The 26,032-nt window shown below is 41.7% G+C and overlaps 1 protein-coding gene across 1 annotated transcript in view; it reads left to right on the top strand.

Moving 5' to 3' along the window:
- The window catches only part of FGD3 (FYVE, RhoGEF and PH domain containing 3), a gene marked incomplete at its 5' end in the record, with an annotated part of 88,605 nt that overhangs the window by 53,342 nt on the left and 9,231 nt on the right, over nucleotides 1-26,032 (top strand). Inside the window, 13 exons of the mRNA XM_083869431.1 lie at nucleotides 2,051-2,140; nucleotides 3,179-3,315; nucleotides 4,584-4,740; nucleotides 8,652-8,790; nucleotides 9,595-9,653; nucleotides 11,233-11,379; nucleotides 12,067-12,159; nucleotides 14,056-14,135; nucleotides 14,537-14,567; nucleotides 15,053-15,154; nucleotides 19,318-19,380; nucleotides 22,480-22,602; nucleotides 24,877-25,029. Coding sequence (XP_083725557.1) covers nucleotides 2,051-2,140; nucleotides 3,179-3,315; nucleotides 4,584-4,740; nucleotides 8,652-8,790; nucleotides 9,595-9,653; nucleotides 11,233-11,379; nucleotides 12,067-12,159; nucleotides 14,056-14,135; nucleotides 14,537-14,567; nucleotides 15,053-15,154; nucleotides 19,318-19,380; nucleotides 22,480-22,602; nucleotides 24,877-25,029 — 1,374 coding nt within the window. The remainder of the gene's footprint in view (nucleotides 1-2,050; nucleotides 2,141-3,178; nucleotides 3,316-4,583; nucleotides 4,741-8,651; nucleotides 8,791-9,594; nucleotides 9,654-11,232; nucleotides 11,380-12,066; nucleotides 12,160-14,055; nucleotides 14,136-14,536; nucleotides 14,568-15,052; nucleotides 15,155-19,317; nucleotides 19,381-22,479; nucleotides 22,603-24,876; nucleotides 25,030-26,032) is intronic.

Below are 26,032 nucleotides of genomic sequence, written 5' to 3'. Positions count from 1 at the left end.
CCTGTGCTATGTAAAGATTTACTTCTGACTACAAATGTATTTGGTTGGAAATAAGTATTTTTCCAATTCGGAATTCAAACAACTCAAAGGATGCTCTTGGTGCCAGCTGGTTACATCAGTACATTTCATTTGAGTGCTCCTTTGTGCCCAGCAAAACCAGCAGATAAATTCTTTCTCAGCGAGAAATCTCTGTAGTTACTGGGTTTGACTGGCCAGCAGTGCACTTCAGTGTAAACTTGTAAATAAGATGTATTTGTTTGGAACAATTTCAAAACTTACTGTGCTGTGATTTTTTTTTCTCTTCCCCTGAATATTAGTACATATTGAACAGAGCAGGATGTTGTGCAGCATGCGGAAAGAGCTTAAAAGAATATTTGAATTAAGTTGGAATAATTTGAGAGGCAGGACAGAGAGAGTCCATGTCAAAACTTCACTCATGGCATGTTTGCCTGTCTTCAGATTTGTGCCTAGAAAAAGAGGGATTGCTTCAAAGGAAGCCTGATGTTGCTTCAAATAAAGAAAGGCAATTCATTTTACTTCACTAATACGTCATGGAGCTGTGGGTACTTCATGCCAAGTGGCACCTCATTCCATGTAGGATAACTGTGGGTCTTACTTGTTGGAGTTCATGGCTTGCTTTGAAAAGCCTTTGAGGTTTTCGGTTGTACTGCAGTTTGTCTGAATGTGTGTGGAGGGTGGGTGCTAAAATATTTCTCATCAACTTTATTTGGAAACAAAATAAGGTGATGTTGAAGAAGTTTAAAAAGAGTCTTTATTTTATTTTATTTTATTTTCCAGCCATCTGGTAGTGGCCCACAGCATTATATCTAGAAGTCCTTGCCCTGAATGCAAGCACCAGAGACAGACATTTGGGAAGGAGCACTGCTACTGGTGACAGGCCCAGGTGCTTCCCGAACTGAAATTGCCCCATGTGTTTAATAGACTTCAGCTGAGTTTTTCCTCTATGGATATTTCTGGGTTTTTTGTGAGCCTGTGTGAAGGTTACTGCAGACAGTGTAGTGTTGCTTGAGGAAGCAGCCCCTGAAGCAGCACCTTGGTGATTTTATTTGATGCCCTTCAGTTTTTCCACAGAAATAGTGATTAGTTGCACCCAGTCAGTGTTCTCCATTCCAGGAATCATTAATGCACATCTTACCTTCACTGCGTTTGTCTTTTTATCTGGATCCAGCTCAGTATAGTTTCCCTGTATTTGATCATCCTTGCTGCCCATTTTCCATGGTTGTCTTTCTGAACACAAGCCAGCCAATGCTCTGTTCTGGACTGGTTTCATTATACGTAGGCATGGAGTTTATGGTCTGACAGTTTAAAAAATTGTTGGAAAGCTCAAGCCTGTATTCTAGTAATTCAGGTATTTTTAATCACTTAGAGAGCGGAGGATCTATGTAGCTTTTGGCTGAACTGTGCCTAAGGTCAGTGCTTTGTAACTGTATTAAGAGTTTTTAAATAGTCCTTTCTGATTTTATTTTTTATAATGAGCTTGATGAAAGGCTTCACTGAGTGATTTGGGTTACCTTGCTGAAAATTCTTTCCAGTGAATTGGCCTGTGTTTAAAGCTGCCCAGAAATCTTAGAAATATGCCATAGAGAGTAATGCTGTGCTGGCAAGGGTAGATATCTGGCCAAAGAGCCTGGTTTCTAGTTTTCATTTTAGTTACAGGACCTCAGTCCAAAGAGTAGAACAGCTGATTTACAGTCTATTGCCCTGTTTTTCAAATAGACTAGACTTATTTCCATGTTTAGGGGATGTTTCTGGTTCTTTTTATAAAGCCATAGTGAACTTGTGTGATGTCCTGACCAGCCACTGATTGCATTACTAATTGCTCTTTCAGAAAACAGCATTTAAAATATGTCTGGAGCAAAGTCATCTTTTGAGAGACATGGAGCAGATTCTGAAATGAGTTAACCTTTTTCACTCCAGGCTCCTCTGCTGGTAGGGATTTTGGCCACTGACAAAATGAAAAACAGAACAGTTAGTGTAACCTAGGTGTGAAGGTGCAGATGGATTGTGCCATTTGTAACTTTTTTTTCAGTGTACAGAGCCCCAAAAGCTATTCAACATCGCCAATGAGCTGCTCCACACAGAAGAAGCTTATGTTAAAAGACTCCATCTCTTGGATCAGGTAATTCCATTTTGAATTAACCCTTTTCTTTCAGTAAGCAGCAATGATGTCTCCTGCCCGTTGCCTAAGTTATAGCTATAGCTAATACAAGCACTGTGTGCAGGTGGAAGGTGGAGTTGGCTTGCCAGGCTGTGTGCCATGGGTCCCAGAGGAGAGCCTTGGGCAAGAGGGTTCTCTGAGAAGGATCCAGAGGTTTGGGATGGCAGAAAGGGAAACAGGAAAGCAGCAGCCCAAGACACAGACACTGCCAGCATTTGGTTCCTCCCTGGGTGCATGGGGAGAGGAAATCACAGGGACAATGAAGGCACTAAGAAATTATGAAATCTGTGATTGCTCTTTGACGTGCAAGAAGTTGAAGTTTCACTAAAACCGGGCCACGTGTATCAGCCCCATGCCTACAGCAAGCTATTTTTTTACCAGTGTATCAGCCCCATGCCTACAGCAAGCTATTTTTTTACCACTGTGTTTTGTAATTGTTGCCCATCATGTTTACACGTGGGGATGAAGTGAAACTGGTGTGCTTAGTCTGAACTTTCTTCCCCATAGGCTTTGAGTTGATGCTACACAATTCAGACATTTCTATAATTATCTCAAAGAGGAAACCCATGAATTGCAGGAAAGATATAAAAATAAGGATGAGACACATTGCTAGCCAAGTGTTTTTTAAAAATGAGTAGAATAAAAAAAGCTGTCACCTGGCTGGAAATGTTTTTAGAAGCTGTAACTTGGAGAACCCTTCACCCTACAACTCTTGCAGCTCTATGGAGGACTTGCAGTGTTTGTATTAGATGAATAGAAACTGTTTCTAGACCACAGAAATCTAGGGAATGTCTTTCCCTTTTGTTCAGTGTAGTGTAATTTTTCCTACTGAGAAAAACCCAATCACGTGGTTTATTTTGCTTTGTGTAAATAGCAGTAAATGCTTTTCAGGGACTGGATGTTCTTTGCAGCTTGCACTCCCAAATATGAGATTTCTGATATTCTCAGTCATTTCAATTTTTTTTTTGAATGTTGGTACTGTTTTGTTGCCTTCTGCAGGTTTTTTGCACTAAATTGTCCGAAGCAGGGATTTCATCAGAAGTGATAACAGGCATCTTCTCAAATATTTCTTCCATCTATTGTTTCCATGGACAATTTCTTCTTCCTGAGCTCAAAACAAGAATTACACAAGAATGGTAGGTAGCTGTCATTACAGTTATTGAAAAATACATTTTCAAGAAACTGTAGCAGCCATAAGGCCTAGTCTAATTCCAAATTTTTTATTGTTTAATGCAGTAGTTATGTTAGTTATTTAATATGTTTGTGTGAAGTCTCTCAGACATTTCTGACTTAAGGAGTGGGGCTGAGCACTTAAAATTTCTAGAATAGATTGTGAGTATTCTTTCAGTTCAAAGTATTGCCAGAGCTGTTTTCCTTGCATTCCCACTCTCCTATCATTGCAGTACTATGAAACTACAGTACTAGGAAATAATGAAATTGCTTGTTTTGGCCCCATAGCTGAAATAAGTATTTTCAAATACCAATTAAAATTTGGCTACTGTGATAAGTTGAAGGTGGGACTTGTTGATTTTAGAGGTCTTCTCCAACCCTAATGATTCTGTGATTCGGTAAGTTGTAGATAATGCAGAAATGCAGTGATAGGTAGAAAGGTTAATTTTAAATCAGATCTAGGAAACCCAATTTGAGGGGAGGCATTGGCTGCAAGATTTGTCAGATAGTGCTGACCTTTTCAGGTACCCTGATTGACCAAGACAAGACCAGGGCTTCCCCCTCTCTCTCCGCTGAGTCCAGTCTTCACACATTCATCAGTGACCAGAAGGAATAAATGAGTCTCAGCACCTCTGTGCCTGACTTGCACTTGCAGGGACAGCTGTAACAAAGCGGGGGAAATGGCAGAGTCTGGCAGTCAGAACAGGATAGAAGATTGTCAGCTGGCCAAAGAGGGTCTTGCTCAGGTGGACTGAGGAAGAATGGCCATGGCTCTGGAGGAGAGAGAAGTGTGGATACTGCTGCTCCAGCCTGGAGTTACTGGCCTCTAGGGATTACCCAACTGAACGGAACCATCTCTTTGCATTAAAATTAATTTAGATGTTTGACTGTGGTGGAAAAGATTATTTTTGATAAGTTAAAATTTCTCACAAGATTTTGTGCTGGGCAGAAGAGATATATAGATGTTCCTTTAATGATGTGTAGTCAGTCTGCTCTTTACTTAAGACAGTGAGGGCAGAAGTGTCATCCCTTCTACATCAGGATTCGTGTTTGAAGTTTCCTCTTGGATATTGTGTAGATTACCTTAAACTAAACTTAGCCTGTCTTGATTGCACATATGTGTAAGTGCTTGTGCATGTGGGAGACAACTGTGGAAGTCTTACAGCTGTGTTTTCTCTCTGAAGATACCACTGATTTCCAGAGATTTCAGTACTTACCTGTCTCTTTATCATAGGAGCATGAACCCACGGCTAGGAGATATCCTGCAGAAACTTGCTCCTTTTCTGAAAATGTATGGAGAATATGTAAAGAACTTTGACAGGGCAATGGACATAGTGAACACATGTATGCAGAGATCATCTCCCTTCAAGGATGTTGTTCAGAATATACAGGTATGTTGTTAATTGGCATAATAGGACTTGGAGATTGTAATGGCTTACGAAGGATGCTCCTCTCTTTAGAGACTCCAAAACCACACTGTCACTCCTTTGCTTCCCCCCTCTGCCGTTTTTCCCTCCCCCCCTCCCACCCCGAGCATCTGAAGAGGAGAGCTGGAGGCACAAAAGGCAAAAATCATGGGTTGAGGTAAGAACAATTTACTGAAAACACCAATGAGATAAGAAAACAAACAGTAAGAGCAACCATATTAATAATAAAAATAAAAGTGTACTAAAGAGAATGCAGAGCTCAATCCAGCTAGACCCAAACCACTCCCTCTGGTCAGGACCAGCATCACTCAAGCTGCTCCATGTGCCACACTTGCTCCACTGTAAGGAACCTTCTCTGAAGTGAAACCCTCTCTTCCAGCCTGGCAAAGCCCTGAGGTGTTATCCAATAACACTGGGGCCCTGGCCACATGCCCTTCTGGCTACTAGACAAAATTGACTCTCTGCTGGCCAGAACCAGGAGTGAGAGATCCTCACTTAATTCAGTGTGTTTATTTGTTTCCAAGTTCATGACATGTTGTCAAGATAATAAGACACTAATACTAAAACTACACAATTTTAGTGGCATTCCTCTTTTCTCTTTTCTTTTTTTTTTCTTTGTTTTTTTTTCTTTTTTCTTTTTTTTTAATATGGCTTTAAACTGATGGAGGGCAGGGTTAGGTGGGATACTGGAAAGAAATTCTTCCCTGTGAGGGTGGTAAGGTCCTGGCACACGCTGCCCGGAGAAGCTGAGGCCACCCCCATCTCTGGAAGTGTTCAAGACCAGACTGGATGGATGGGGCTTGGAGCAACCTTCGACAGTGGATGTGGGTTGGACTGGATGGTCTTCAAGGTCCCTTCCAACTCAAGCCATTCCATGATTCTGTGGTTTAAGAGGAGTATCAGAAGTCACAGAATGAAACTTCACCCTTGGTCCAGTAATTCTGACTCTTTTGGATTTGTCTTCCTCATTTCTAACTTCAATTTTTTAAAGATAGATACATTTTCATTCTGAGGTGGGTGTGTTTAAGTTTGGATGTATCACCGACAGCATCTGCTGTTTGTCTGGTTGTCCTGAGGCTTCCAAAAGTGGCACACAGCTCTTGGGATCACAGCTCCACAGGAGGATGCTTAACATGGATTTTCATGTGTTTTCTCATACACATAATTACACAAAAAACTGCACAGGGAGAGGGGAAGAGTGTCAGTTATGCTGATGTATCAAATTGCTCTGTCCCACTTGTCCCCTCAGCCAGCTGAAGGGATCCAGGCACCAGCATGCTCATGAGCATCCCTGCACCGGTCTGGGAAAGCAGATACCGACCTTTGGGAGGGGAGGGGAGGGCTGGCAAGGAGTGGGTTAAGCTGAGCAGGGAGCACAGCTGCCTGCCCTAAATGGGAGGCTGGGCCAGCTGTGCAGAATCAAGTAATTCCCTAGCAAGCTGGGAGAGGAGAAGAGGCCCTGTGTGAGGTTTAGGGCTGTGTCAGAGACTCAGACAGAAGTTTGGAGAAACAAGGACTGGGAGAGGTCCTTTCCTGCTACACTGCTGCTCCACGTGGAGGATTTCTTACCCTTTTTTTCCTTTACCCATCCTGCTCCCACTAAAGGCATGCAGACCAGCACTATGTTTTGCTGTCCTCAGCCCGTGGCAAGCTGTTACTCTCTGCAGGGTAAATCCATTTGGGACTGTTTTCCCTACAGCACAGGCAAGTCTTTTCCTTAAGATTCACTTGTCTCTTCCCACCAGCAAGCTTCCAACACAAAGGATGTGTGTCACGGGTTCCAGACCATGGGCAGCTCTGCTGTTGCTTGAGCAGAACTCTGGCCAGGCAGTGTGGGCATTGGCAATGCAGGCAGGAGATGCACCTGCAAAGCCTGCTGATGACAGAATTGCACTGTAGGTTATTTAGTCGCACCTAAAGAGTGCCTTTTGCTCTACAGTCATCATAGCTGTAGGAGGCAGAGATTGGACCCAAAATGCTTAGTCCGCTCACCTGATATGTCTGTGCACTATCAAAAACCACTTATAGTTTTCAACATACCAGTTGAAGTGTGTTCTGATCCTTCAGGGATGCACTGTCTGCCTAAGCTGCAAATGGAATAGTGTATATATAATATACAGCTTAAGGCATTCACTGTTAGTAGTTATGTTAAATTAGAGAAAGCAGAAAACAAAAATATTACTAATAAGCTGATGACTGTGACTTACCAAGTTCAGTCCTTTGAATTTCTGGAAGGATAGCTAATATTTTTCTCTCATTCATTCATTCCATTATCTCCAGCCTTGCTGTGACAATGGAGCGAGTCAGCAGTGTAGTGTGGGCTGGCATATTTATGAGGAAATTGCAGATATTTGAAAGAAGTTCATTTCTCTGAGAAATGCATAGTGAAATTAACGTGGTTGTAGGGAGGCTGTTTACACTAGAACAGACCACATTAGTGGGCTGATGTAAAAATCAGCCGTGTATGTCTGTGGTTATCTTGCTGCTGTGGAGTCAGATTACATCGCTAGCAGAAACTTCCTGTGTGCTTTAAAGCAACTTCCTGGTTCTTACTGAGATTCTCATCTCTCTTTTAAACAGAAATATTCTTTTGCTTCACAGGATCCTATGAAAACAGGTACACAGCACAATACTCAGTGCCATTGTACAAAGAACACATTGGTGCCTTATCAGATGATGTTTAGTGTAATCAGACTCAAGCCTCCTCCCCTTCTTGGCCAAGTGAAAAAGAAGTAGAATTTGAGATAGCTTTGCCTTTCAAAGCAGTGTGTCTGCTGCTCATATAGTGAGCTCTGGCAAGGAGTACATCCCTGGGGGCATTCTAATTTCGTGTAGTTGGGAGAACAATGCTACACAGGGCCATGGATGGGAAGAGCTTTTCTGAGCCTTCTGAAAGAAGATATTTGCATATTGGCAGAAAATGCCGGATGTGGGATGAAGAGTCACATAAACCCTGCCAGCTCTGATATGTGTTGTCAGGCAGGAAGACTCTACAGTTTTATCTGGAGAGGCTGGATCCCAGGCCAGTGGTCTGAGGTTGAACAAGGCCAAGTTCCATGTCCTGTCCTTGGGTCACAACAGCCCCTGCAGCTCCAGGCTGAGCCAGAGGGGCTGCAAAGGGCCCGGCAGGAAAGGCCCTGGGGGTGCCGTGGCAGCAGCTGAACAGGAGCCCGGGTGGGCCAGAAGGACCAGGACACCTTGGCCTGTTCCAGCCCTGGGGTGGCAGCAGGAGCAGGGCAGTGCCCGTCCCCTGTGCTGGCACTGCTGGGGCCCCACCTCCAGTCCTGGGGTCACTTTGGAGCCCCTCACAACAAGAAAGAGCCTGAGGGTCAGGAGTGTGTCCAGAGAAGGGAACGGAGCTGGGGAGGGGCTGAGGGAGCTGGGAAAGGGGCTCAGCCTGGAGAAAAGGAGGCTCAGGGAGGACCTCCTGGCTCTGCACAACTCCCTGACAGGAGGGGACAGCCGGAGGGTCGGGCTCTGGGAATGGGGACAGGAGGAGAGGGAACGGCCTCAGGATGGGCCAGGGAAGGTTTTGATTGGATATTAGGGAAAATTTCTTGATAGAAAGGGTTGTCCAGCCCTGGTACAGGCTGCCCAGAGCAATGATGGAATCACCATCTCTGGAAGGATTTAAAAGACATGCAGATGTGGCATTGTGGACTTTGTTTAGTGGTGGCTTTGGCAATGTTATGTTTATGTTTGAACTTGATAATCTCAAAGGTATTTTCCAACCTAATAAGTTTGTCGATCCATGATGGCTTGAGGAGCTCCTGTACACTCTCTAGCTGTGTGTGACTGGTCATTTTTCATTGCTTTTAAACACCAAAGGCAGGAAAAAACTAAACCCTCCTGTTCTTGTTTTTTCTCCCTTACAGAAACAGGAGGTGTGTGGAAACCTGACTTTGCAGCATCATATGCTTGAACCAGTGCAAAGAATTCCTCGTTATGAGCTTCTCCTGAAGGACTACTTAAAGAAACTTCCAGAAGAATCTCCAGATAGGAAAGATGCTGAAAGTACGTGTAAACTTCTCTCTGTCTAAAAGCACAATGAAATCTTGGGTAGTTTGTTCTTCACATGTTCTTCACGGATACTTACAACCAGGACTGTGGTAGAAATGAAGATTTGATTTAATCAAATTATTGCCAAACAAAGGGATTTTGAATGCTTTTGGAGTTGAGAAGAAAAGGGTTGGAATGCCTGCTCTAGGAATGAAAGCAGCTTTCCCAAATAAACAGTGACAATACGAAGTTTGCTGTAGTAGAACATCTAACACTTTTGTTTAATCCATTGTGTGGCTAAGGACAAAACAGGAGGACATCCTTGCAGTAGCTAGAGGAAGAAAAGAAGAATGGTTTTAAATTTGTATTGTGTTTAAATGCATATTTCTTGCCAAGAAAGCCAGATAGCCTCTGTTTATATGGTGAAACATTTCAAGAGAAATGGACTTCTCTTGATTATGAGGAGTTTTTGATCTCAATCAGAACAAGGTCCATATCTCCATAAGCAGACAAGCCCTGTTTTAGAAAAACAGTTTTAAAAAATATGCTTGGGAAGACTTAAGTGAGACTTAACTTTTAATAGGTGATTCCTAGAAGGTGAGGGTTCTTTGTCACTGTGTGCTTTGGGTCATCTAGATTTTTAGGAGAGAAAGATGAAACAGAGATCAGCTGAACAGGCAGAAGTGATTGTGTCTATAATTGCTTATGTATCATCAGCTTTGAAGGAAAAACAATACTCAGAGAGGTGAACCCATCCCCCAGGGTGCTGTTAAAAGATATAATCTAGAGAATGCATAACTGTTGGTACCTTTATTACAGAGTCACTGGAGTTGATATCGACAGCAGCAAACCATTCCAATGCAGCCATCCGGAAGATGGTGAGTAGTAATTCCAGAATGGAATTGTGATCTGACTGAAACACTTGGCTGAACTGAGGGCCTCCCATTGCAACAGGCTCAGTATGGTAACTGGAGAGGAATATCTGACTGTCATTCAGGTTTTAAACATGTGCTGGATTCCTGAGTTCTTTTTATTGTAAATGCTGTTTTCTGTGGCTTGTTGGGTTTAAATTCCACTTCCCTCATTCTTAAGGACCCAATGAGTTGAAAAAGGAAGTCTTCATAAAACTTATTATTTGCTTTTCCTTGAAAACTGTTAAAAGTACTCCAGTTAGGCCCATTCACGAGGCGTCCTTACAGATTTTCACACTATTTTTTTAGTCCTACAGTGCTTCAATAGAATGAAGGTTGCTTTGATTTGGTTTTGGCTCATCTTAAGTGCACAGAATGTGCATTTTGCATGCATCAGTAGCTTCAGAAAGCTGTGATTCAAAAACTGGGCAGTCAGACTGTGGAGATTTTGGACAGTAGCACATGTTTTACGTATAGAAGAGCTAGTATATTACCATTAAAGTAAATTGACTTTATAGCTGCAGATGTTATCCCTTTGGTGCACCTCGGTGTCTCAGGACATTTTGTATCAAACAGACCTGAAATGCTGTGTATCTGGCTTAGTACCCATTGAACATTTGGGGGGTCCAAGGTTTATATCTGCCTCCCTATCAGACTATTACTTCCTCCCCCAGCTGGTGGGGACACCATGAGACCACATTTCCTGTGGCTGCTATGGGGAAGTAGCCAGCTGATGTCTGTGTATTGTCAGTATGTCTGAAAACACACTTAGGAAACTATCTGTTTCTGTTTGAGTCTGGCATGTTCTCTTAATAAGGATGTATTTTGGTGGAAATTTTTCTGGTTTGGGGCCTCTAACAACTCTTTTCCTGGGGACTGTGTACAGTATCTCTGCAGATATCAGGAATACGAAACAACTCGTTGACTCATTGGTTTCTACGTCGGTTGCTTTTTCTGTTAGTACCCAAGAACCTATTGGAAAAGGCTGCTCTAATAGTTTTGCTGCATGAGGTCCAAGCCAGATTGAAAGGAAAGTGAGTGCTGTAGCAAAATCTCCAAAAGTTAGTGGACAGTTAATTGTTGGCTGGTTCTGCTGTGATGCAGTAGAAGAAATAAATCATGCTCCCATTATTTGGTAATGTACAGGTCTCCAACTTGGCCATTGATTATACTGGACATTGCTTCTAAAGTTCTAAAGATTAATATTTGGACTTGATGATCTTGTAGATCTATTTCAACCTTTATGATTCTATGATACATATTTATTGTTGAACAGTAATAGTCTAAAAGTGTCAAATAAATTTATTTCAAAATGTCATTAAATGGTACAATCCAAGTATAACTAATCCAGTATGACTAATTCAGAGTGGGCAATAGCACTGAAGAGTATGCAACAGGTTGTAATATAAATGCAAAGCTATAGTGGAAGTGAAAGACTGTTTTCTTTCACCTTACATACATTTACCACAGAAATTAAACAGTGGGAAATAGACCAGACAGAATATATTTTTTTAAAATTTAAATTGCTGGGGGTTTCTACCTGCAGGAAAAGATGCACAAGCTTTTGGAAGTCTATGAGCGTCTGGGTGGTGAAGAGGATATTGTTAACCCAGCCAATGAGCTCATTAAAGAAGGACACATTCAGAAACTTTCAGCAAAGAATGGCACAGCACAGGATAGGTATTTATTCCTGGTGAGTGTTTTAATTGCTCTTTAATTTCCAGGGTTGTGGTCAGATTGAATTGGCCTTGGAGCATACTGGTCTAGTGGAAGGGATTGCTTCTCATGGCAGGGGTGGAATGAGATAGGCTGTAAGGTCCCTTCCAACCCAAACAATCCTTTGAATCTGTGATTCTGTGGTATGTTTCCATCTTCCTAAGCTTAACAACAAAAAGCATTCACCAGCTGAGCCCAGCTAATCCTAAGCAGTTTTCTCTTCCAGATTTTTCTTCAAGGATTTCCTTCATTCTTCCATGCTGTGCCTTTTCTGATGCCTTGTCAGGCCCAAAGGGGTCTTTTCCATCTCCCTCCTCAGAGGCTGAGTTTTTGCAGAGTGCCACAGAAGGTGGTTTCTAGCCAAACCACCTTGCTGCAGGAGATGGCCAGCTCTCACTGGCACTGGGAGAAGAGCTCTCATGCTTTCGAGGCAGTCGTATTCAGAGGGGCAGAAGGGAGGAGTGACTGGCTGATGTCTTTCTGTCTGCCCACTTCTTTTGGTAATGATCCATCAGCCTCAATTTCACCTTAAATCTCTTCTTGAGACTTATATCTTAGAATAAAACACACCAGAGCCCTAAACTTTCACAGTGTAGGCACTGTGCTGGACACAGTGCGGTGTCCAGCATTTAACTGCCCAAGTTAAACTCTTGCCTCATTGCAGTTTAACAGCATGGTGCTGTACTGTGTGCCAAAACTGAGGCTGATCGGCCAGAAGTTCAGTGTCCGAGAGAAGATGGACATTGCAGGACTGCAGGTTTGCATCTTTCTTTTCCCTTTTTTAATGTGTCTTGATTGCTTCGGATCCCTGCTGAATCCAAACACATAACATTATATGAATGTAAAAATCTAATAAAATTCTAAAACCTGGCTTTGAATCACTTTGGATCAATGCAGTTTTTCCACTATCAGAAAGACCTTAAGGTGCTGGAGTGTGTCCAGAGAAGCACAGGAGAGCTGGGGAAGGGTCTGGAGTGCAAGTCTGATGAGAGGGAGCTGGGGGGATTCTGTCTGGAGATAAGGAGTGAGATGATCTAGCTTTCTACAACTGCCTGAAAAGTGGATGTAGCCAGGTGAGGGTTGGCCTCTTCTCATGGGTGACAGGATGAGAGGAAGCAGCCTCAAGTTGCACCAAGGGAGGTTTAGGTTGGATATAGAGGAATATTACTTCACTGAAATTGTTGTCCAGCCCTGGCACAGGCAGCCCAGGGAAATGGTGAAGTCACCGTCTCTGGAAGTGTTCAAAAACGTGTGGATGTGGCACTTGAGAAGATGGTTTTGTGGTGAATGTGATGGTGCTGTTTTGATGGTTGGACCTGAGGATCTTAAAGGTCTTTTCCAACCTTCATGATTCTATCTCTTTTTGGGTTTTTATGGTTGGCTGGTGTTATGAACTGTTTTAACACAGAAGACCAAAGAAAACTAAGCCTCTGTGAATAAAATGGATCGAACACAAAAAGGTTCAAAATATACCCCAAAACTTGATTAAAACCAAACGAGGTTAGATACTGGTGCCAAAAAAAGTTATATACTTTATTTAATAGTAAAAGAGGCAAAGAGAATGAAAGAGAAAAGAAGGAAAGAAATAGAAAAAGAGGTGTGCATGGGTGGATGGACTGGGAGAGGGTGACAGGAGTTAGGTGGAAACATATCGCCCTTCCTAGGGTCCCAACAACATCTCGTTGCTCCCCTCCATCTGCTCTTTTTGGTCGTGAGGGTACCCCTGCCGCCCACTGCTGAAAAGTATGGAATCCAGTGGATTAATAAAGTGGTTTGGGCCAGGTGGGAATGCCCATGTGCCTCCCTCCCCTGGGTAGGGCAAGTTTGACACTGTCCCTTGCAACATTATGGATCTGTTGCATCATCTCTGGTGCAGGGTCTGGGGACCCCTTTTGGGGGAGGGTCTTTGATGGGCTATGGCTGCTGTCCTTCATGTAGATGCAGCTTTTCCCAGGGTGAAGGGGCCCACAGCTGAGCTCTGCACAGCAGAGGATGGGCATTCACTGCCTTTCACCAGAGGCTTTTTCATCACACACCCAAAACCTCTCCTCCCCACACCCTTTGCTGTGAGGGTCTGTTCGAGCCTGGCATCTGAGAGCCTGTGGCCTCCACCCCGAAGGTGCTGAACTTGATCCCTCTGTGAATGAATTCTTCTCCCCTGAGTCACTTTATCTTAACTTCATCAATGAGCAGTGTAGGGCTCCATTCAGGGTTTTGGTGATTTTCTCTGCAGCTTTTGTACAGTTTTGCTATAACAGGCGAAGGTCTTTCATGAAGATGTTTAAGACATAAATGATAACATCTCAGTTTCTGACAGTTAGGTTTTTAAAATTTTTACAAGAATCATTCAGAGAGTAGCAGAATAGTGGTGACTGTGTGATGTGTTTGGACTGAGAGCCTTACCTTGTCCCCTGGCTGGCACAGGAACCACCTTCTCCCCCTCATGCTGTAGGAGCCTGCTTGGTGATGCAGACCCACAAGTTTCGTAGCAGTGCCGGTAACTATGGAAACAGTCCCTTATTCTTTCTGCTTCTGTACTTTATTCCAAATGATCCTTTTGACTAAGCATTTCAAAGAATTACTGTATTTGTATGTCATTAAAAATGTTGCAAAGACGAGGTCAATGACTAAAGAGCTGATGTGCTTTTTATAGGTCCAAGAAATTGCCAAGCAAAATGTTGCTCATACATTTTCCATAACAGGAAAAAAGAGATCATTGGAACTACAAGCCAGGTATGGTTCTTGTTCTGTCTTTGAAGGTTTGTGAATGTGTGTGGAGAAAGTGATCTACAGGCTGTGCTAGTGTGACAGAGCTTTAAATAACGAGGTGAGCAGCAGAGGTGGTAACTTAGATATGTAAGAGAATGTTGGTCCTAAGTCAGAGTCTGTTGGTTGCCTTTATTGAATGCTTACAACGTTTACAGTAGTGCTTGCAGGGCCCACTGTTCAACAATTCAAGTATTTTTGACATTTGGTAATAATTAATATCAATAATTATCAATAGTATTTATAAATAGTGGATAGCAAAGCTAAAAATCTAATGGCTATAAAGCAGTGAAGCTGTGAATTGAATTTACTGAAAATACTGTAAGTCGAATGATGATGTTTTCTCTATTTTTCTTTTGTTTTAACAGGACAGAAGAGGAGAAGAGGGAATGGATTCATGTTAGTACAAAGCACCAATGATAAGGAGGGCAGTCACCATGCATGAAGCATTTGAAATAATAATTTTGGGGTTCTGAATTAATGTGGCTGTGCAGGGGAGGCTGGGTGGGCCAGTCTGATGGAGCTGCTCATGGAGAAGTGTGGAGCTCAGTCAGGGTCCCAGTGCTGGCCAGCTGGCTCCAGAAAATATCTGGAGGCTCCAGCTGGGCTCCCCTTTCCCGCATTCCTCAAGCCCAGTATGAGAAGAGACTGAGGCAACAGACCTGGTATATTCTTCCAGATTGCCTTGCAGAGACACTGTCTGATGGCAGTCTTAGCTTTTAACTGACACAATAATGGGTTTAACACCACCACTTAAGGTTTTTAAGTTTTTCTTTCATTTATACGAGTGTAAGGGTTTTTCACTAAATGATAATTCTACCCATCTTCCTACGAGAGAAAATTTTTTGTGATGCTTCTCATCTTTGCTGACATCTTTGTCTCAGGTCATTCAAGCCACAATAGAAAAGCACAAACAGAACAGTGAGACCTTCAGAGCTTTCAATAGCTCTTTTTCACAAGAGGAGGAGCATCTTCCTGATTCCTCAGTAAGTACCAGTGCTTCATTCTGCTTTGCCAGAACAGTTTTACCAGCAATTAAGACCTGCACAGCTAACTTTAAAATAGTGGAGTCTTGTTCTGGATTGTTATGTGACATTACAGGGCAGTCATCTCCATTTCTCTGGCTCTCAAATGTGTATCAGTCACAGTTACTTAGCCATGCAGATACAGAATAAATTACCCAGGACAATTCAATGCCAGAGACCCATTAGGCATGTTTTCCAGGCTGGTGGCTTTTTTTTAGCAGAACAGGTATGACTCCTCAATGTTATAAGTGCTTAGCTGTCTGGAATGTTATTTGTGTCCCTGGGAGATTTCATTCATTAATTTTCCCCATCTCGTCAGAGGTGCATTTTGGGATTCTTTCTTTGATGTTATTATTATTTTAAATACTTTAAAGACTCATAAGGAAAATTATGCATTCAAAAAGGATCTTAAAATATTATCTTACAGATGGTAAATATATTTCAGAAAAACACTCTTCAACAAAATATGTAAAATTGTCTTGAAAGTTTATTGTTTCTCTACAGCTATAAGGTATCAATCTGTGTTGTGTTTGCTAGGAATTTTGTTTTAGAAACATTCACATCAGGACAGTATCTCTCCATTCAACTTGAAAATGATGGTGATAATCTTAGCAACAGGCATTTGCTACAAACTAAAGAGGAATGGGGCCTGGAAGAGCAAAATATTTAGGAATATTGTACAGTGCTGCCTGTGACTTTATGACTTCAGACATGGAAGATTTTGGAGCAGAGGGAGAGAAGGTCCATCTACAGAGACTGAACGTTGGGAGTTTTTTATCTTCCCCCTCCCCTGCCTCCTAAACTTTTTGTTTGGGTTTTTGTTTTGTTTTTTGTTTTGGTATCTAACTGTTTTTGACATCTCTCCTTGGAAATTCAGCACTGATTTGGTGACTCAATAATCTGGATTTTTTATCTGCCTGATTTTCCAGGGGCCTAAGGAGAAATAATGGATATGCCTCTCATCCCAGCATAATCAGATTGACAGTGAATATCTTCTCAACACTCTGTTGAGTCTAGAATCCTGTTACTGATAACGCCGTTTTCAGAATCTGGCATAGTTGACTTATCCTGAACTATTCATCAGCTAAAAATACTTGGGAAAATAAATAGAAAATAATCAATTCATGGCTATATTTTTCAGTTAACTCATGGCTGCATTCAGAGCCAGGATGCTTTGATGGAAAAAAATATTTTGCTAATAAGCAGACTAATAAGCACACTTCTCTCTGTGTAATTAAGACGCAGCATCTGGTCAAGTTCATTATTATTATCTGGCTTTGTAAATTCACTTTGATTTTGCCTCTGTGTTCATGGTGTAGCCACATATTTATACTGTAGTTTTCATAAAAGCCAAGCAGAGCAGGAGTCTGGTTTATCCCTTGCTGTGATATCAATGCACTCTGTACTGTAATTTCTTTAATGCCAGAATACTAACCTGCATTTTTAGGAAATTAGCTTCTCTAGATAATCAGCTTTGAAACTGATGTCAGAGCTAAATGTGACAGAAATTGCTGTAATTTAAAACGAGCTGAAATTATTTCTGTAAGTAAAACTGGAGGGATCCTGAGAATATTGTAACTGAAATACACTGTGCTGGGTAGCATCCACCAGACATATCATCTGTGAAATATTGGGCAGCAACTTTAGAGGAAAATGTGACCCTTTTTTTCTCTTGTGAGTCAAGAAATAGGTATGTACTCATGGATTCCTGGCTGGATCTGTAAAAGCTACTAGAAATTGGCCTGTAAAAAAAGAGTCCAATTGTTTTTTCCCATCCTTGGCTATACATTTTCTCTGTTACAGTGCTTAGGAGTGGTTGCAGTTCATGACCAGTGCATGCAACTCTGACCATACTTGTGTTTCCCTGCTGACTCTCATGAGCTCATACCAGCATTTTGGGTTGGTGTCAGCCTGAAATTTGCAAAGAGAAGAGTTGTGGTTTCTGAGAAGTGCAAATTTGAAATTTGACCTACTCTTAAGGTGCAGGTCTTCAGCAATTAATGAACTCTCACTTGTCAGGAGGGGAATATTCTAGTGTCATTGCCAATCAGTGTCAGGCAGAGTAATGGTGGCAGTAGTCTTTTAAAATAGTATTTTTAGAAAGCTTTCAGGTCCCTTTGTGGTTTAGTTCCTCCATTTTTATGTGCAGCATGTCCAGGCTGTGTTGAAAGGTGTTTTTAAAGCCATCTAAAAATGTTCCCAAGGAAAAAAACCTCTTTCACTACTGCTTCATCTCAGAAGAGTTGCAGGCTCCTGGTGTGGTGGCGGACCCAGTTTGTGCAGTCTTGGAAGGCTGGAAAGGAAAAGTGCTGCAGAGAGCTGAGCTCTGTGGAAGTGGCATCCCTAGAACTTGAGACTGAGAATACTTCTGTTAGTTAAATCATTAATGTTAGACACTGAATCATCATTATTTCCCTCCACTGTTTCTTTCCCCATAGATCTGGGGTGGTTCTGACAAACATGTCAAACACTGTATTCTTACCAGATCTGAGACACTGTGAGTGGTAATGGTAACATAACAGGGAGAAGCCCTTTTAAAATATTTTCCAGGTAAGAGTAGAGGGTATTTGATTTTTAGCCTATTATTCCACATAAACAGACATGGGAATCTGAATAGGCAACTGGAGAAATTTACTCTTTTCCCTGATTTGCTGGGGTTTTTCTCAAGCCCTTCTTCAAACCCTGTTTTTTCTCCACATTTTTCTTTTTTCAAGTCCCATGTCCTTTTACTAAACAGAGTAAAAGCCTGGTTTGATTAGGGTTCCAGTGAAAAGAACCCCATTTGCAGAGGACTGAGGAACAGATGATGTGAACACCTTAGGATTACTGGGTTTTTGCAAAGGCAGAAATAGCTGGTTAGAGCTGAGTAGTGATGCTTCCCTTAATTCAATCGAATTCCCTGAGGAAGTGCTCTAGGGTGACACATCCATGGCCCCAGGGGATGCATTTGCTCCTTTCCTTGTTCTAAAGACTTGATTGATTTTACTAGAATATAAATAGATCAAATGAGGCATAAGAATGAATAGTTCTTAAATTTGGCCACTTAAACTGAGATTAAATGTTCTTGTTTTAAAATGAAATTAAGCCAGAGTGCCAAAATATACTGGCCATTTGGATAATCTTGAAATAAGAGACGTTGTCTGATTGGCAAAGGAAGAATGATCTATGGGAATAACAGGAGAATTTATCATAAGGAATCCAATAGTTTGAGAACCCTGTGTAAACTAGCAAACTCCTTGTAAATTAATTGCAGATAAGGTGATTTTCCTTTCTTTTTAGAATGTAGCCTATGATTTGTACTCAATGTACAAATCTTGTTATTTGCCCTCTATATGTATTGAATACTATTGAATGTATGTATATCTATTTGTATGGCATACATATAGATATATGAATATTATACATGAACGCTATAGGAATATATATAGATACACAAACATCTGTGTATATATTTAGTACATATACATCTCTATAATTGAATAAATGGAGGTGCCACTTCACAGTTATTTAGGGATTGAGATGTATTGCGAAGAAGAGAAACTTAACTGAGTGGTGTTTTAATGGAGTAAATTTTGTTCCTCTCAGAATCAAGTGCCTCCACAGAGCCCTTGCTGGTCTGGCAGGCAGGCTCCAGTAGAGAAGTGTCCTTAAAAGCATGGCACTGGCTTTCTGCAGCATGTGGGGGACAGGCACAGGTTGCACCCAAAGGCAGTTGGCAATTCAGTGCCATCTGTAAAATCATCCACATCATAGCCCATCCCACAGGTGAGGGTGGCTGAGCACATGGGCACCTGGTCTAGTGGAAGTTGTCCCTGCTCATGGCAGGGGGCTGGAACAAGATGAGCTTTAAGGTCCCTTTCAACTCAGACCATTCTGTGATCTGATGTTATGAAATAAAGTGTGCTCAAAAGCAAAGAGTTGAGGAGCTGAAAGCAAACTCTTTTCTCTTCCCCCATCTCCTTGTAGTTTTTTGGTTGGTTGGTTGGTGGGGGGTTTTTGTTTGTTTAAGTTTTTTGGGGGGGTTGTTTGGGTTTTTTTGTTTGTTTGTTTCTTTTCAGTGTTTAATATATTTGAGGAAGAATGTCCATGTCAAAACTGTTTTGTGTCATTCTGTTTCTCCTCAGATAGCCAGCACCAGCTCAGTGGAATCAATGCCAGGAGCAGATGGTAGTGGTGCACTAGGAGGGGTGAGTAATTTGAAGCTAATACTCCAGTCAGAGCAGTATTGGGAGGTGGGTTACATTTGTTTTGTAGCAGGAAAAAATAATCATACTTCAATGTAGGTTTTACAGGGTTTATATCCTGCTGTCTGTGGCCTCAGCTGTGCTGTCATTAGTTTCCTGGTTAAGTTATACCCATAGCTACTTGCCATTTGCATCATCAGGGAATTTGAATCCTGCTTATATGTGTCACAAAACCCAGGAAATAAACTTTCCAATCACATCACTGGGTTAGAAAGCCGACATTACTTTGTTAACAGTGCTGGATGTGTGGTGGTTTCTCCTCAAAGCATGCAGAGACTTCCTAAAGCAATGGAACTTGTTTGGCAGTGGATAAATGCTGCACACACATCAGAGTTGGTTCCTTCAGTTTCTACCACTGAGTTTGGAGAGGAGGATGTTTGTGTGGGCTTTTTTTCATTGTTTGTTTTTTTGTGGGAGTTTTTGGTGGGTTTTTTTTGTTTGTTTGGTTGGTTTTGTGTACATGTAGTTTACTTTGTGATAGAGAGCTAATCTACACTGATTGTTTGAAGGGAGAAGGGCAAAATGATACCAGGAAACCTGTCTGATTGATGCTGTTACATTGTGTAACTCAGGATTTCATCTCCAGAACCAAATTTTGAGTAGCACATCTTCCACAGTCTGCTTTCCATGTTCCTGCTAGTGCAGAGGAAGGGATGATAGTACTTTTGTATGTCTCTGACCTGTAAAACATTGACTGCCATGAAAGCAAAATATACTTTCAAAGGTATTATTCATTTTGCTCAGTAAAACGGCCATGGCTGCTGCTTAGTCAAACCTAAGGATGTGAGTCCTTAATAAGGTCTATTTTTTATCATTCTAATCTCTCTCTTCTAGATTAAAAGATTTTCAGGAAATGCCTAGGGTCAGTTGAATTTACTAAAAATCAGCCTCAACAAGAACAACCAGCAAAAATACCCTCACCTGTAGCAGGAAGACTCGTGTTATAGGATGTTATGCATTAGCATAACAATTTTAGTAACAAAGGAGCCATTTAGCAGCTCCTCCAGACCTCTGGCCAAGCTTGGAACCTTCTGGTAGACTGCACAGTGTCAATGCAAAGCTGTTAAACAAGCCAGCAACCTGACCTGTACAAAAAACAAGTTGTAAGTGTTCGTGATTAGTGTGTTCCATGCTGGTTATTTTTTGTTCTCACTTCATGTTTTCCCTTAACAATTTTTCTTTTATTTATAATCAGTTTTGTATTAGCATTTTGTGCCTTGAATTACAGATGCTGTATTTGGTAAGCTACTTAAAAAAAAAAAAATGTTTTATAGCATTAAAAAAACCCAAACCCACATAAAAATTTTGTTTGGTTTTAAGTATCTTTGGGAAATGTAAATTTTATTTGTAATTAAATAAAAACTTATATATTTTTAATTGATTATAAATAGTTGTGTCAGTGATTTGCATAGAATATCTTGATAGTAATTTTCCTTAAATCATGAATTTAAAGAAAAATTTAATTCCTGACATAGACATAAAAATAGAGTTGATCGTAATGGCAAAGTTAAAAATGTCCAAAAATCTGTAGTATTGATTTTGGGCCCTAATTTTGCTAAAAATGGATAATTTCAATGAAAATAATGAAAAAAAGTTAGTTGCAGGTTCAGAAAATATGTATTTTTATTTCTGACATCCCTTTAGTAACAGCTCGGTGAGAGCACAAGCAATAAATCGTGTGCTCAACAGCTTCACGTGCAAACCACTTGGTGGTAGTGGTGGCCACAAACAGGGAGCACCTTCCTGCGCCTCCCCAGCCTGCTTGGGAGGCTTATGGGATTCTCAGTGTCCACCTTTTTCACGACCAGACTGTGAAATCCTACTGCAGGAAGGATCATCTGCTTGTCTACAGCATCATGGTACCTCTTGGCTGAATTGTCTTGCTGCTCTGCACTGATAGTGCAGGTTATGCTCAGACTTCTGTGTGCAGGAGGAAATAGGAGCCTGTGGAAAATGTCTTACACATACTCTTGCATGTATAATGTTGGCATGTAGAGAAATAAACGAAAAGACTACAAAGTACAAAATTTGCTGTATAATTTAAAATTATTTTTCATTTATACTAAGTATTTCCAGAAGCACTTGCTGATGTTCTACCTCATTGTGAGTTACTCAAAGTAGTTTATAAATGGAAAATACACCAGTAAGAGCATGAGAAGGGAAAGAGTTTAAACTGCTTTGTAGCTCATGTGTCTGCTCATGTAAGAGTCTCATCAGACTGTATTTATGAGTTACATGATCAACACTGGGGCTGAATTTCTACCTGTTGGCCCAGACAGGTAGCTGGCACAGAGCAGCTGTGGCTGCCCCTGGATCTCTGGCAGTGTCCCAGGTCAGGCTGGACAGGACTTGGAGCAGCCTGGGACAGTGGAAGGTGTCCCTACCATGGCAGGGTGGGACTGGATGGGCTTTAAGGTCCCTCCACTCCAAACCATTCTGGGGCTGCACGACTCTCCAACTATATAGCAAGTAATAAATAATGGTAGCAGCAGTGTCCTAAGCCCACTGGTTTTCTTGCTGTTCCTACCAGCTTTTTGGTGATTCTTCCTTGCATTTCAGAAGCAAATGGAGGCAGCATGGTTCACTAAGCTCAGATGTCTGTGCCCCTAAGAAGGCCAGCCACAGGCCTTCACCTTGTAGTCACATGAGTTGTATCTCTTGCTGGGATATATGCTATTTTTCCACCAAAATTTTAAAATTTTACCTTGAAAGAGCAAGAGGTGAGTGCTGGAAGGGAAGATTTTCTTGAGATGCCCACCTTGGCCATTCCTCCACCTCCTCACTGACAGATAGGGAGAGGAGACTGCTCTGTGGCCGTGAGGAGATGAGTGGGCAGAGAGGGGCTGAGACCACCTGATGTCCCCCCAAGGCCACAGATGGTTAAGCCAGCCCTCCAGCTGAGGCAAGCAGCAGAGTCATACAAATTCTTTCCTAAAATGGTGTGAACCCCAAAGAGAATCTTTGTCAGTAGAACTCTTATGAACAACTTTGCCCTTTTTTTATTACTAGTTTTTAATCGCATACTTGTGCTTTTAATTTCAGAGTGATTCCTCTAGGAAACCTTCCAAGTCCAAGCGAGACAAAGAGAAACAGTCTTGTAAGAGCTGCAGTGAGAGCTTTAACTCCATCACCAAGAGGCGGCACCACTGTAAGCAGTGTGGGGCAGTAAGTATCCCAGCGCCATCAGCTCCTGAGTTTCTTCTGCTGAGACCTTGGAAGACAATTTTTTATTTTTTCAGTGCAGGCACTAAAACACATTCTGGTTCATGGCAAGTCATTGACAGAGCAGGTTTTTGCACTTGCTTTACTCTCTGGGTATCACGAGTGAAAAGAGTAAACTGGTGCAAGGGTCCCAGTTTATGCTGGTTTAAAGGCAAATTCGGTGCCTCAGTGGATAGAAAGAAAGGTGGTGCTTTTCCTGGAGGTGGCTGTCTATCTGGGGAGGGGGTTGTAGTTTGTTTGCAGAAGCAATGGCCTTAAGACAGCCTCACTTCACCCAGACAGCAGCTCTTCTAAAGTGAACAGCTGAACATGCAATATTAAAGATGTTATTAAGCTATTAGAGAGCATCCAAAAGAGGGCAACAAAGATGGCGAAGTGAAGCCATGTGAGCAGCTGAGGGCACTACATCTTTTCAGCCTGGACGAGAGGAGACTGAGGAGAGACTCACTGGGGTCAACAGTTTCCTCTGAGGGAGAGGAGAGGCAGACTCTCTCTTTCTGTGATCTCTTTCTAGGACCCGAGGGACTGGTCTGAAGTTATGTCAGGGAAGGTTTAGGTTGCATATTAGGTAGAGGTTCTTCCCCCAGAGAGTGGTCAGGCACTGGAACAGGGTCCCCAGAGAAGCAGACCCAGCACCAAACCTGCCAGAGGTCCAGGATAGTTTGGACAACACTCTCAGGCACAGGGTGTGACTCTTGGGGATGCCCTGTACAGAACCAGGAGCTGGACTTGGTGATCCTTGTGGGTCCCTTCCCACTCGGCATACTCTGTGATTCTGCATTTCTTTACCTAAAGAAAGGTGCAAAAGTGGTTTCTTCCTGCTTGAAAATCCAAAGAAAATCTGCCTCAGAAAGGCAAGGCTGGCTTACTGAAGGCCCTTAGCCACCTCCCCTAAAGCCATTTATCAACAGCTGAATTCCCTTTTTTTTCTGTAAATCATAATCATGGCCAAGATGAGATGGATTTCTGCCATATAACTTGAAATGTCATTCAGTGTTCATAGTGTAACTAAAAGTAATGTTATTTAAACAACATTAGTCATTTGAAGTAGAGATAAATTTTCAGCTGCAGAAAGGTCTAAATGTATAGTTAAGATATTTAAAGAAACCTCAGTCTCAGCAATTTAAATTAAATTGCTGTGGAGGAGGCATTTTTATCCTAGAGTTGGGATTTTCAACCTTCTGCATTTGTTTTTATTAATAATTGCTTAAACCATGAAATACATTTCTGGGGGTTAAAATATCCCATTGCAAAGTCAGTGTTACTAAAGAAATGAAATAATGGCTTTCCCCCAGGAACAGAGAGATAACAAAAATTGCATCATTAATAATTTATTGTTAAACCACTGTTCGTTGTGCAGTGCCTTGTGGTGTGGCAATAGCATTTGAATTAAAGAAGTTAATTTATCTCAAAGAAAGATTATCATGTTGCTAAAAATGCTGTCTTGCTTTTCCTTGGGTAACACTTCCTGAATTAAGGCAGTCCTCTTCATACAGTAATTAAAGTCTTACAGCGAGCCATGTAAGAACATATACGTGTGCTGTGAGTTTGTGGTTATTCCTGTACAGAAATGCAGAATGTGTGTCCTTGGGGACAGATTCTCTCCCCAGAGCAGGTGTATTAGAGACAAATTTTTACCATGAAAACTGGTTCTGGAGCTGCAGACCCAGCATTGTTTCCAAGCACTGGCTCCTTGGCCCTGATGTGCCACTGCATGCTCTTGCAGCTGAGGCAGACAAATAATTTTTAAGGGATAATATATTCGACTGTGTTCTTAAAATAGCTGGTGCTTTTTGGATTCCTCAGTTCTCCAGGATGTCCTTGATTGATGAGGAATGTCAGCCACTTTCAATCTGAAAATCAGTTCTTCTTGGACCATTAAAAAGCGCTAATTGCTTCATCAACTTAAGCTTTTTTTGACTTATAAAAGCTTATAAGAAAAGACAAGAAAAACAAACTTGCATGATGTCAGTCATACAGTATTCCCCCAAAGACATAAGTTTTCTTTAATTTGGTATTTTGGTGTATGGCATGGGATCACAAACATGCTAATTGTTAACGGAGGTAGATAGAGTGAATATTATATTGGTCTCTATCTTGTGTTTACATTAGCTTCCATAGAATTTTGCTTTACTAACAACCATCCTGAAAGTCAATTTCTTTGATAAAGGGTTGTGTTTTAAACATGGCTAATTAAACACCATCTGTCTGTTACAGGTGATCTGTGCAAAATGCTCGGAGTTTAAACCACTTGCAGATAACAGCCGCCACAATCGAGTGTGTAAGGAGTGTTTCCTGCAGCTCCCAGCAAGCCCCTGCAGCCCTGGGGTGGAAGCAGTGGGGGAACAGAAGAAAAGACTAGCTGCAGAGGTACAATCTTTGGCTAAGAAGCTTTGTGAGGCTTTCTCCTTTTTTAAGTGTATTTATTAAAAACTAATCAAATTGGTTTTCTCTTCTACCCCACCATGGTATTTAATCCTCTGACCTATAACTCCCATTGAACACACCTGCAGCCTGGATGCTGTTTGTAGATGGTGAGCATTCATCAGAGGATGCTGGTCACACAGGGATGCAAACAGGTTTGGCAGCTAAGCTTCAGCTTCCAAACTTACAAAAAAGCAAGAAAACCCTCTGACTTCTGTTTTATTATGGTATATTTCCAATCTTGAGCTGTGCACAGTAACTTTTAAAAAAATGAGATCTGTTTTTTTTCACTTTTGATTCCATGTAGCAACTCTGTTGCTTGGGGGCTTTGTCAGCTATAATTATACCCAAACACATCCAAGATCTCAGCAATGGAGTGGGGTAAAGCTGAAGGTCCACCGTGCCCTGCCCTGGACTGGCAGGTCTGCAGAGTGCAGAGAAAGTTCTGGATCCGGAACCTGACCCCATCAAAACCTTCAGATATGGTATCAGATATTCCCCTCTGTGGCACGGGTTGGAATGAGATGGTCGTTACAGTCCTTTCTGACCCAAACCCTTCTGTGGTTTTGTGATATATGCTCCATGCCTACAGTTGATGAGCTCTTCATGGGTGCCAATACAGTCTATGGTACCTCATGACAAACTTAGCAGCACTGTTTGAGTAGGAAAAGTTTTAGATGCAATCTAAATCTCTGCGTCTCCAGAGGGAAGAGAGAGCCCTGTTGTTCTGAGAGGCAAACCAGTGAAATGGAACCCATGGCTTTACTTCAGAAAGCAGATTGTGGCAAAAAGCTGTAAAAACCCAGGAAAAGTGTCATTTTTCTCTCCTTTACTCAGGCTGCTAGTTTTTTTTTTTTTGTTAAATCTTCAAAGGATGAAGTCAAACAGAAGAAAGCCAGTGTATAGAAAGAAAAGATCAGAGTCAGGCTTTTTATTTCCCTTCTATTTA

The sequence above is a fragment of the Zosterops lateralis genome (assembly GCF_965231275.1).
Source record: "Zosterops lateralis genome assembly, chromosome: 11".
In the NCBI taxonomy this organism is placed as follows: Eukaryota; Metazoa; Chordata; class Aves; order Passeriformes; family Zosteropidae; genus Zosterops; species Zosterops lateralis.
This window is presented reverse-complemented; position numbering and strand designations above follow the sequence as displayed.